At 43.7% G+C, this 12,142-nt stretch overlaps 1 protein-coding gene across 1 annotated transcript in view; it reads right to left on the bottom strand.

The window, feature by feature from the left end:
- LOC126559782 (uncharacterized) overlaps positions 1-12,142 on the bottom strand; it is a 93,797-nt gene that overhangs the window by 39,621 nt on the left and 42,034 nt on the right. The window contains exon 2 of the mRNA XM_050215956.1: positions 11,534-11,578. Within this exon, the coding sequence (XP_050071913.1) occupies positions 11,534-11,578 (45 nt within the window). The remainder of the gene's footprint in view (positions 1-11,533; positions 11,579-12,142) is intronic.

The raw sequence follows: 12,142 nt of genomic DNA, 5'->3' as shown, positions 1-12,142 counted from the left end.
ATTTCAATAGTTTTCAGCATCACAAATATCTTCACCATGCGCCAAATCTTGGAGAAGACGGCTGATCAGCAGTTGAACACGTGCCATCTCTTCATAGATTTGAAGGCCGTATATGATAGCATAGTCAGGGTAAAACTCTAATAGGCCATGAGCTCTTTTGGAATTCCGACCAAATTGACTTTTGGAATCCCGACCAAAACTCTCAAGGGTCGTTTGCTACCACTAAAAGACTGCGTCAGGGAGATTGGCTCGCCTGTCTCCTATTCAACATGGCGCTAGAGAGGGCCATCCATGACTCGGAGACGGATTTTTCGGGAACTATCTTCTATAAGTTAATCCAGATCCTGGCATACGCTGATGATATAGACATCATCGGTCTGCGGCTCTCCCAGTTAGTAGAGGCCCACCCAAGGATCGAGCAGACGGCAGAAAACCTCGGATTGTAAATTAACTAGGCAAAGACTCAATGGATAGTGGCATCATCAGCGACCCTACCAAGGAATCCGAAACCACGAGGAGGTGATATACGGATATAGGATCGCAAATTTGAGGTTGTCCAAAACTTCACCTATCACGGGTCAAAAGTCAGCACAGAAAACAGCATAGAGACGGAGTTGCGCGCTAGGATGCTGGCGGCCAGCCGGTCATTCTGCAGCCTGAGGAAACATCTCACCTAAAAAAACCTGTCGCGACGGTCGAAGCTGGGACCGTATCGTACCTTTATAGTCCCAGTACTCACATACGCCTCTGAGACATGGACCCTGTCGAAACTAGACGAAGCCCTCTTAGCCGCGTTCGAGAGGAAGATCCTCAGAAGGATTGTTGGCCCCATATGTGTGAAAGGAAAATCGAGGAGTCGCTACAACGATGAGCTGTACGACCTCACCGCATGGCATCGGACGACCTAGCTCAGAAAGTCCATTTAGGCCTTCCACACGGACAAAGGAAGCGTGGTAGGCCCAGATTGAGGTGGAAGGATGGCGTGGAATCATCCGCCATCAAGGCCAGGATAACGTATTGGCGGACGACGGCGCGGGACCGTGGGCGGTTTCGGGCTCTGCTGCGGCAGGCCAAGACCGCAAAGCGCCTAATAAGTAAGTAAGTAAGTAAGCATCACAATTTAAGTAACACAGCATTCAATACTACAAAAGGGGTGTTCAATATATTGATACGTAATGCTTAGTTTTGCTGCCCATAAATCCGTCACATTGTTCCCATTGACTATAATTTTCATATGTCAGCACTGTAAAACTTGTAAAAATGATTGAACTCTCACTTCATCATAGTCAGTAAAATTAGTTTAAAACGTTTAAAAGCTTTATTACCTTGGACATAATATCAATAACTCCACGCACACATCTAATGTCCTGAAACGATTTAATGCAACAAACTATATTTGCCTACCGAAATCATACGGCATACGGTCATTTTCAAATCAATTACCCTCGTTCTAGCTTTTGTACTCACGTTCCTAGAGTATTTGGATACCCCGCAGAATTTACGCTGCCTAATGGCGTGAAGGTTCGCGCAGTTGCACCGCTGGTCTATTTAGCAGAGAACATCAATGTGCCCCCCCGGAGCGTTAAAATTGGTTTTGCCACTTGCCAATTTCCGGCCCTGGTCTAACCAAAGCAACATCATCATCATGCATCCTCTACTCGCTGTTTCACTTGTCGCGCATACGTCCAAAATGGCACCCGGCGGGTCCAACCAGATTCGTAATAGCAAGTGCAATGCATCAGCATTGAGCCAGTGCGTTCGATTAGCACTTTTTTCACAACAGACCGCGAGCCAACCATCGGAATTGTAGTCGAAAATGAGCAACTACTCGTACACCTCTAGTTCTAGCGAGAGTGCCACCAAAAGTGGTCAGCTACCCCCATCCATACGCCGATCTAATGATCATCCTCCCTTGGCCAAAACATGCTGTGTCGGTAAACTGTCACTCGTGTTCGCTCAATCCTCTGATTTCTTTTTTTGCAAACACTAGCAGCAGAAAAAATGGCAATTTGCTGCCCATTGTAGCGCCGCGGTCTATGGCATGGCAAACGCGCGCGCCCTAAACGCGATATCTCATTAGGCTCTTTTTGCTGGAGTACATTGTTTCGCTGCGGATCTAATTAATTTGGGAATAAACTGCATTTGCTCAACCGCAATCACACGCCAAAGGATGCATTTTGCACGCTGCATTTGCTGCCTTGTAGGATTGTATCTTCAATGTAGGGAAGGCAATACCGACCGATAAATCATTGCCAACGGGTTATGTTGTTCGACCACTTCCATTTTCCGCTCTTATTCTCCAACAGTGATTGTGCAGAGGTGTGGTACGCGTAAAAAAAGGGGGTCAAGCCTCCTTCCTGTCGTTCAATTGAGCCGTAGTAAGGCTCTTGTTTATCACATCTTTTGCTCGGGGTTAAACAGGTATTTTTCGGTAGTCGGTAACCATCCAACCCCCTAACACTACGCGATAAACGCGATTAACTTTCGGACGTGCTGGAGATGCTCCGAGTAACACAGAGCGCGAAATGCCTTAGGTGGGACTGGGGGGCTGAGAATTTATTGCCATGCAATATGTTCCAGCTTTGCAACTTAACAACGGAGGCATAGCAAAGAATGCGAAACGAAAGACTTGCAACTTCGTTGATTACTCGACAGCAAAAAACGGAATTAATTGTGGCGGCATTATCCTTTTAACACCTACTGTAAGCTGGTAGCAATGATAAATAGGCGAAAGGGCGATTTTTCTCAAAAATCTTTTTGCACTTGTTGCTGGAGTTATTATGTTGAAGAAATAATAATTATACACTTGCCTTTAAAAACCAAAAGAGCAGATCTTCAAATGAAGACATTTTCATTGTAAACTACATTTGAAAACAACTACAATCGCACACACACACACACACACGTGCAACAAAAGTTCAACTATCATCACGTGAGGATGAATAATTCATAATATGGCGCATACATCTCCGCTCCTCCACCTCAGCTTATCCTTTCCACCCTCTTCTTTCAGTGTCGAGGTTCGATTCCACGCGTTTTCAAATCCATTACGGCAGCAGTAGCCGAGTTAGCAGCAGGAGATAAATCATCAAACAATGTGTACACCACACAAACCAGCTTGATCCTCGCACGTTCTACCGTGGCTTTACCAACTGACCCAACCCGTCGATCGGGTGTGGGTTTTGCTAAGAATCGTGCAGCACTTTTTCGTCGTCACTTCGGAGGCACTGGGCCCTTCAACAGTCAGGTTTAGGAAATGGTTCACTTTGGGCCCAACTGGCTTACCTTTGCACTCAACGGGAAAGTTCAATGAAACATTCATGTGTCGCCCGGTCCGTGACTGAACGACTTTTTTTGTGTGTGTGTATTTGTACGTGCAGAGCGACGTACCATCATTGGCAATCATTTGGTGGAAGCGGAAGTAGGAAGGATTTTTTTTCTCCCCACTCCAAACGGCCACTCCATAAATTGTTCACCTTAAGCGATCTGCACATGCGACCCCATAGACGATCGTGTTGCTACTGCTGCTCCGCTGCTGTTCAGCGCAAGGGCGCAGGAGAGTAGCACTGAGATTAAACGAAGCATACATCTTCCCCCCGCAAGGGTGTGTAATGCGCGTATGTAAATCTTCCAACTAATGTGGTAAGTAAAGAAACACTGCTGCAAAGGGTCAACTAACAACCGGGAGAAGCACAACAACGAAAAATACACATCAGAGCTGAAACTGGCACGGTGCAATGGTTCAGCATCGTCAGAGTTCCCCGGGTCTGTGCTGTTGTACCAGCATACAGTAGCAGCAACCAGTACAGAGTAAACGTTAATAATAAAATAGAATGAAATATTAATTTCATTACCAGTAGTCCGAAAATGATTATGGTGTGAAAATTATACGACGAGCTTTCTTAATTAGTTTAATTTTAATTAAGTGCTCACAAGTGTGCATCCTGTGTGCGGTGCGACGAGCGGGCAAGCTCTCTGCCGGGGACCGCCTTATGCTACGAAATTGGAGAAGAGCGTAACAACAACAGAAAAAAAAAACGCTTCCACACGGGACCGACCTAAAATACAACCTACAGCCAGCAGAACAATCGGAACGCTTGGAGCGCTTTTGCACTCCGCTTGGTTCGAACGGAGGGACGGTTGGTGGGAACAGCTGAACCGATCGTATTGGTACGCCTGGAAGCCTGTAATTTCTCGTTGATTGCACCGCTGCATCAAAACACTTACAGTGTGAGTGAGTGTTTCAGGCGATGTTACTACACCGCGCCCTGCCATCCCTATTAAAGGTGGACAGGACCCCCCCACCAGGAGGGATGTCGGCGAAAATTGTACACAAACGAATTGTTTCGCTTTTTTTATATTGATAGTACAACCATGGCGAAACAAGTCGTTACATGAACTTAAACTATAAGATGGCATGTAGCGATCATTCGGTGTAAACTTTGAAATCGAAATTGACAGCAGTTGTTGTAGATTTTGGGTCTAGTGGTAAGAATGGCGGCTACTCAATGGACGGGCCCGATTATAGAGTTCTGTTTGGGACCATCCCACCGCTGGATCCGCTTCAAAAACGGTTTTTTTGGGAGCGATATAAATAATTCTCACAAAACCATAAATCCTGATTATCTCTTACAATCGGAAAAGTCTCAAGACAAGCTTGTCATTACAAATGGAAAAAAAAATCATTATAAAACCGTTCTTGTGACAGACATGTTTCGTTAATTTTTTTCGTTAAATCTTCAAAATCAATCTGTCAAAGTGATGAAATCAACAAAAACAAAGCCAAAAGTGTAAACAAATGTTCTTCTTGAGAAGATATTTTGTGTTCTACCTGATATTTTGATATCAAGATGAATTTACAACTGATGTGAGCGATGATAGCAGAAGTGGTGATGAAAAAATGGAAGTTTTTACTAAACAACGTCGGCTGCTTCGTAGTTCGAACCTTTTTGATAAGTTCGCTAGGTTATTCTTTACAGATTTGAGAAAAAATTACGTGAAACAAAGGAAATTTTCTTCAATATTCTTGATAAGATTGAGCTAAAGTTTCCATCTGTTAAGGCAAAAGGAATCACGCCAATATAAATGTTGGCTGCTACGCTGCGGTTTCTTGCGGAGGGAAGTTTCCAAAATGGAACCGGGAAATATTTTCATATAGCGATTTCTCAACCATCTTTATTCGTGGCATTTACCAAGTGTTTAAATATTTTGGAATAGCAATACGGCCTGGCCGTCCTTTATGAATAAAAAAAAAAGAAAAGAAAATATTTTGGAAGCAACGTATGAGCAGCAAGTTGCTTGGAGATACTTATTTCCCGTCCTTTTCTTCGGGAAGATCCTTTGTGAAGTAAAATACTCACATTTTGATTGAAACTGCACAAGAAAACGAACTGGAAAAACACAGGACCGAGTGAGTATGGCGCGTTTCCATTTGGAATAGCTGACGGAAAACAGTTTGACAAATACGAGTCTCCGTTTGTGTTAGAGAATACAAATTCTTGACAATGTACTTGTAAGTTTCGTTAAGCCTTTCGTTAAGTTTTTTTTTTCAACAGACAACACAAACGGCTATCATAATTCGAATTTTCCGTTTTTGAAAACTTGTCTTGACAATTTGTATGTGCTAATCAGGCCTATATACAGCTGGCATTATCAAGAAGATCTCTAAAAGAGCAAAGCAAAATTGAATGAAGAAATCAGAACCCAACCTTGTCTTTTCAGTACCTTTCGCTCAGAAACCAGTCTTAACATGAAGACGATAATATTTTAACTTTCACGAAGAAGATCTTGCTAACGGAGGGTAACTAAGCTTTGAGAAAAGTGTCTTCCAGACTTTAAACAAACATCAATCGGGGACCTTTACTAATTATTCTATGACAAAGAAGAAAGATCAACTGATCAGCAACAGCTTGAAAGAAGAGCAAACCTCCAAATTGTTGTGTTGACGGCACTCATAGCGAAGATGACAACTAACTGCCTTAAGACTCCAATGAACCAATGACGCCAGAAGTGGCATTAGTTTTGAAATTAGTTTGATATTATTCATCTGATCCTTGATTCATTTAATATTGATTTCTTTGGAGATTTTTTTTCCAGTGTTGTCCTAACTTATTTCAATGTCCAAATGCTTATCTGCTTAAGTCACAATATTCGTATTTTAACCATAAATCTATTTGAAGCTTCTTATCAACCAGTAAGCACAGTAACAAGATAAATACGTCTATGCAGCCACTCGAACGGTTTTGATGTTCAGTATGATATTTACATTTGTTTACTTGCTTGTTTTACAACCAACCAAAGGCCGCTACACAAAGCAAAAAGGGGGAACACCGTAGCCTTTGATCAGAGAAGACCACAATGAACCTCCACTCTGTGTGGTGCCGAGTAGATTATGCGTTTTAGGCTGGCACGTCTACGGGAACGAAACGAAAGCGTTCGGCTCCATCAAACCGATGCTCACCGGCCCATATCTTGCACGATGCAGCTGAATGCAAATCATTTCGGGTTGTCTCGAGACAGCTGTGCATTAGTCCGATTCCCAACCTTCACCACGGATCCAACCACGTTCCCGTCGTTCGGTTCCGATTTTTCCATTGGCTCGTCTATCATATCCAGCACTGCCCGTACCGGGTTGATATATGCATCACGAATGGCATTACTAAAGATAAAATGTTTGAGCATGAACTCCGCTTGTTGCTGACTTGCCACCCAAGAACTCAACAAAAAAAAATGTACGGAAGCTACAACAGACTTTCTGGTTTCCTTTCCCAAAACAGCACAAGACACGTCTGGCGCGTCTGGGGTCGCCGGCGCTTGATGTCAGAAGAAGGTACAAAAGGTACAAACCAGTGCTAAGTGCAACCGCTTCATTCTTGGTCGACCACATTTAGGAAATTGTTTTGCCGAAATCCCCCAAACACACCAGAATCCCACAGCATCTCCGCCAGCCCTTCGGAATGTGCCACCAAACTTGGCAGTTGGCGTGAAAATGGGGAAACTTTCTTTACACTACACAACGCTATTATGACTGGGCCGCGTGTGACTAAAGATGAGTGGTGCAGAAGAATGAAATTTGCTCCGTTTGTTTGTGTCTGCTTGTTTATGTGTCCCCACGGATCGGTACCAAACTATCCGGAGCGAAACAGAAACCGTTCCGTCTTTTCTGATGAGTGATTAACATTGTGCCTTGTTGCATTCGCCATGGCTAAAATGCCACTCGAAACACGGAAGGAACACGGCCAGTATCAACCATTCCTCCACCGTCCAACTCGGACGTCCGATTGCGGTTGGATCCTTCGCTTCGAGTTCCCGCATGTCGAGCTCGTTTTTCGGTACTATCCAGTGTGTACATGTGTGAGTGTTGGCTAAGATTTACGACTCAAGATAACAACACATTCCCGCTGTTGGACACGGCATCGGACATTACTTGGCAGAGTGTGGGGGGTTTTTTTTTTTAATGGATTCAGTTACGCTGGTTCGAGCTCGAGGTTTTTGGTACGCACTGCATGTCCTGTCCAGGAAGGACTTTCAAATGCACCCATACCAACATGTACAGAGCGGATCCAGTTTCTCAGCAACCTGGTTAAATCCTGCTGCACTAAGGTTTAAGCGGAGTCTCGTCGTCTTTGTGTTTGGAATTGCCTGGGCGATACGGTTGGGTGAAATTTAATTAACTTGTCCAAACACACTACACCGATGGCGTATTAAGTTTCATGATTTGCACATTTTTTTTTCCAAGAAATTTTCCACAAACAATCCAAAAAAGCAAAAGCATAATAACTGTCTTATTACAAATACTTGTTTTGCGTACAAGAAAACCCCATCCAGAGAGCTCCCTTTTTTGCCGAACATTCTAATCATTACCGGATTCGCAATCTTGGTAACTGGATCTGGTGTCCTGTCTTAGGGGCATCATCAAACCATGAAACTGGTTTCGTGAAGGGTTTTGGTCCGTGTGTCATCAACGGTACAGTTAATTTCAGAAGACATCACACGCCTACCGTGCATGGTCAAGGGCGACATTCCATGTCGCAGCTCATTTCCTCGTGGAAATGGTCGTGCGTTTGCTGGACAATTCTGCTGCCCGCATCCCATCACGATGCAACCACCAGAATTGGGGTTTGTCTAGACGCGTTACGCGTGAAATTCTATTTACAAAGCTCACACTCTCCCTCTCCCTTGTCGATGTACCGCAAGTTTAACCATGGCCGGGCATGCAGATACGGTGTCGGTGCACACTTCTAGGTGTGAAGAAAATCAATCAAACACAACCGGTGTTGTTTGGGACGAGAGTCCAACTCATCTCCCAACATCAATCATCAATCCCAACGCTTGCTGATGATGCTCAAATATGAATGCAAAACCCGATAGAGAACGATCCTCTCAACCTGGCGTCCTGTTTAATGTTGCTTTGACAATGATCGAGCGCAACCAGCAAACCTGCATGCTGGACAACGGTTGTTTGCTGCTTTTCTCCAGGACTGCGGCTCGGTTGTCGCAGATCATTCGTTTGACGCGTTTTTATCGCATTGTACTACAAAATGTTGCATTTAATCATCGCACAAAACTTGTTCGTTGCTGGGTAAGAAAGTGCAGGTATTAGTTTCACATCGCAATTACAGGAACTGGAAAATGCATCTTCAATTTTCCCTACCTCGAGATCTATCCGTTATCCATTATCGCTATCGCGCACCCAGTCACAAGCGAAACGAGCAACGATTTCTAGCCCATCATCGGAAACAAGAATTGATCTGCTTGTCGGCCGGGTACGTACAGAACGGGTTAACTATAGCAAATACAACCAACCCCTATCTGGATGCATCCATTTTTAAAAGAACGGAAGAAAATGAACTTGTTTCACCTGCTTCCCACAGTTCCAACGCCGCACGCCAAGCCGTTGCTGCGCGGGAAGGACCTACCTGCCTGCACCTTCGACTCTCCCGAGCGCAACAATGTAGAGAAATCAGACAAAATCAAAATGGTCGAAGGAGATTTATTTTATTTTATTGTTATTGCATTGGGTTTTGTTTTTTTCTGCGCTTGTTTCACTCATTTTCTCACCCACGTTTTTTTTTTTCGTTCAGGGACCCCAACATTGTGCCACGGGGTAAGTAAGTTGACAGACAGCGAGGAATATTGATTCCTGAAAATCAAGTACCGGCACACCTCTTACCCTGCCGAATCCACCACTATTGTGCAACCCCAAGCTGATCGTTGCACCGTACACACCACGCAACATCATCCCCAAACGTTGCGCGGGGACCTCGCGCACGCTCATGATGCAGTCGCATGTTGGGGTTGAGTGACAGTGACATTGACATGAATTGGTGTTATTTCCCTCATTCCGTTAACACACACGAGCGTGCGCGCTGCATGAGGCGTAAGGAGTTTTCGTTTCGCTTGCCGTGTGCCGGATAAACTTTTGCCAGACCCTGGCCAGTTTTACATTTACTTGGTTTGCTTTCTTTGGTTTTTTTTGTAAACAATTTGTTGTTGTTCTTTCTTTCTTCTTCTTCTTCTACCTCTTTTCCACTGCAACCATGCTTCCACAAACAGCGTTCCAGCGCTTCAGCGCTTATCCGCTTTGACGTGTGATCGAAAGAATCGCCCCGGAGTGCAAAACAAGCAAGCAAAAACTGCGGGAATTGTTTATTTTGATCGGTAATGAACTGGTACGGGCTATGTAAATTGTTTGCAAATTAGCCCATCAGAGGCACCCTTGTCATAATCTCCCACAACAAACGGAGAGCAGCCATTTTTTTTTTTTTTTGTGAGTCGGAATTGAAGAACCAAAAAAAACCTCGCTTCATTGGAAGCATCTGTAGGAAACGAAATGACATATTTGGGAGACATATGAATATGGCAAAGTCTTGGTCAACAAAATGTAACTTTCTTCCCAGACTGTCACAGCGAATGCTTTATCTCAACCTCCAGTATAGAGTTTTTTTTCTTTTTTCACACTCTGTTTCACACCCCGCCATTCGATCCTCGTGATCTTCAGTCATCAAACAAGAGGAGCCAGAACAGGGGTTGGTAGGATTAACACCCTCTGCGTATCGAGTGGGGAAGAGATGAGGTGGGACACAGCAATCGTGTAACAGACACTCGTATTTACCTTTTTAAACCGCTTGTACTTCTGAATATCGAGCGGAAAACATCGTTTTGGTAAATATGCCATCCGTTTGTGTGCCCACCACGTAAGAGTGCTGCAAATGGCCAGACCCTGCCCCGACGGCACGCCTCTATGGAGTGCTTTAATGTTTGCGCTGGGTATCTTGTCCACCAAAAAAAAAAACCCCTTGGGAGAGACCCACGAGACATATGCAATCGATAAACGGTAAGCTGAGCGTTCAATGCTTGCAATTGTATTTGCAATCGGTCGGAAACATGACACAGTACTACATTCTTAGATAAATGCAGCAGCAGCAACAGATGAGAAAAGCCGGGGCGGGCAAGGGAGTGGAGAATTATGTACTCCGGGTTCGGTTTGGGGACAATTTTATCGGTTAGTGAATGTAGCGATAAATAACAATATTGTCCAATCGATTCTTCACGTCTGCTTTTCGCCTCTCGTGTCCGCTGGCGATAGGAAGCTCGCTTTGCAAAATAGGCGAGCGAAGCATAATCGTGCGGTCAGCATTGTCGGTCTGGGAGGCGAAGGAATGAAAATCGGCCTCAAGAATTGCTGCTAGGCATCAAAAAGGTCAAAGAAAGCAACACCCAAGATTAAATGGGTCGGGGGCGTTGGACAAGGTGTGATTGTGTTGAGTTATTTATTGTTTTGAGTTCGAGTGTACTGCACCATGGGCAAAGCTGCTCGTATCGATTTGCACACAAACGATTCCCGCTCTGAGATAAAGACAAGAACGAGAAATATTTAAAGCATTATTAAAAAATGTCTGTGCTCTCGATTGAATTGGTGAAGCGATCGGCCATCTGCTCTGATCATAGAATCAAGAATCATTAAAAATAACACGGTAAATTAGTTTTGTACATCCAAAATGGAAAATCAAATTAAAATTTAATTTCAAATGGACTGTTATCAATAGATTTGGAACAACAATCCTTGCATCTATGCATTTTATCCTTGAGAAGCAATATTGGAGATCGCGAGGCACTCTTCTAGCATTAAAGCTTCCAACAAAAAAGCAAATCAGACCTGATAGTAGTTCCTCGACTGGTTTGTAAAATTGTAAAATGTATCTGAGGCTGATAAGAAAGCCTGAAGATATCAGGATACACACTTTGAAGCTGGTCTTGCAAAGTTGGAAAATAAAAACCTCAGAGTTTAATGAGTAGAACTTTGGGCCTATGCGTCTGAGCCTTCTTTCACGTCCATAAGTGTAAAAGAAGTTGACTGTGACGGGTCATCGATAGAATTGATTGCTAGCACTTGTTAACAGTATCCAATAGAATTTTTGCAGTGAAAAGAGACGAAATAATAACTGATCTTTAAGCTCTAAAATATGAAACCTTAAAAAAACTGTCTGCGAATAAGAGTATAGAACTTACTTATGTAAAACTAACTACTTACCAGGTAGAAGATTTACAGGTTCTGGTGAAACACACGAATGAGTAGCTGAAAGTGATACAAATGAAACAAGCAAAACATTAATACGCTGTTAAACAGAAGCTCAAATTGAGTATTGATATTTGTAGACAAATATTGAGGAAAGTAATTAAAATTGATAAATTTCACGGTATTAAGACTGACCATCCTATAATTCAAGACCGTAAAACGCCACAGAAAACGAAGGACAAACAGTATCCACAGAGACGCAACCTGACGGTTTCTGTCGCGCAAAAACTACAACTGGCCGAAAACTACACCCCCTACCCTTGATCACCCATCTCGCACCTCTGCCCACACGATGGTTCCTTGGTCACGACCGATTGTTCGCCTCACCGAGCTTCCCTTATCCCAGTTAGAGACAGTCTCATTGGCGTTCAATATACTGCTTAAGGAACTTTATTTTTACATTTGTACTCAACGCTGCTGTGCCAAACAAAACCAACAAAACCAACCCGGGCAGGGTGGCAGAATACGAAGAAGAGGCATGCAGCAATTGGCACTAGCTTCGGGTTGCAACTATTTACTTAAAGAATGTTATTTACTTTTCATCATCATCATCATCGACCAACA

This window comes from Anopheles maculipalpis, chromosome 2RL (assembly GCF_943734695.1).
Source record: "Anopheles maculipalpis chromosome 2RL, idAnoMacuDA_375_x, whole genome shotgun sequence".
NCBI classification, from domain to species: domain Eukaryota; kingdom Metazoa; phylum Arthropoda; class Insecta; order Diptera; family Culicidae; genus Anopheles; species Anopheles maculipalpis.
This window is presented reverse-complemented; position numbering and strand designations above follow the sequence as displayed.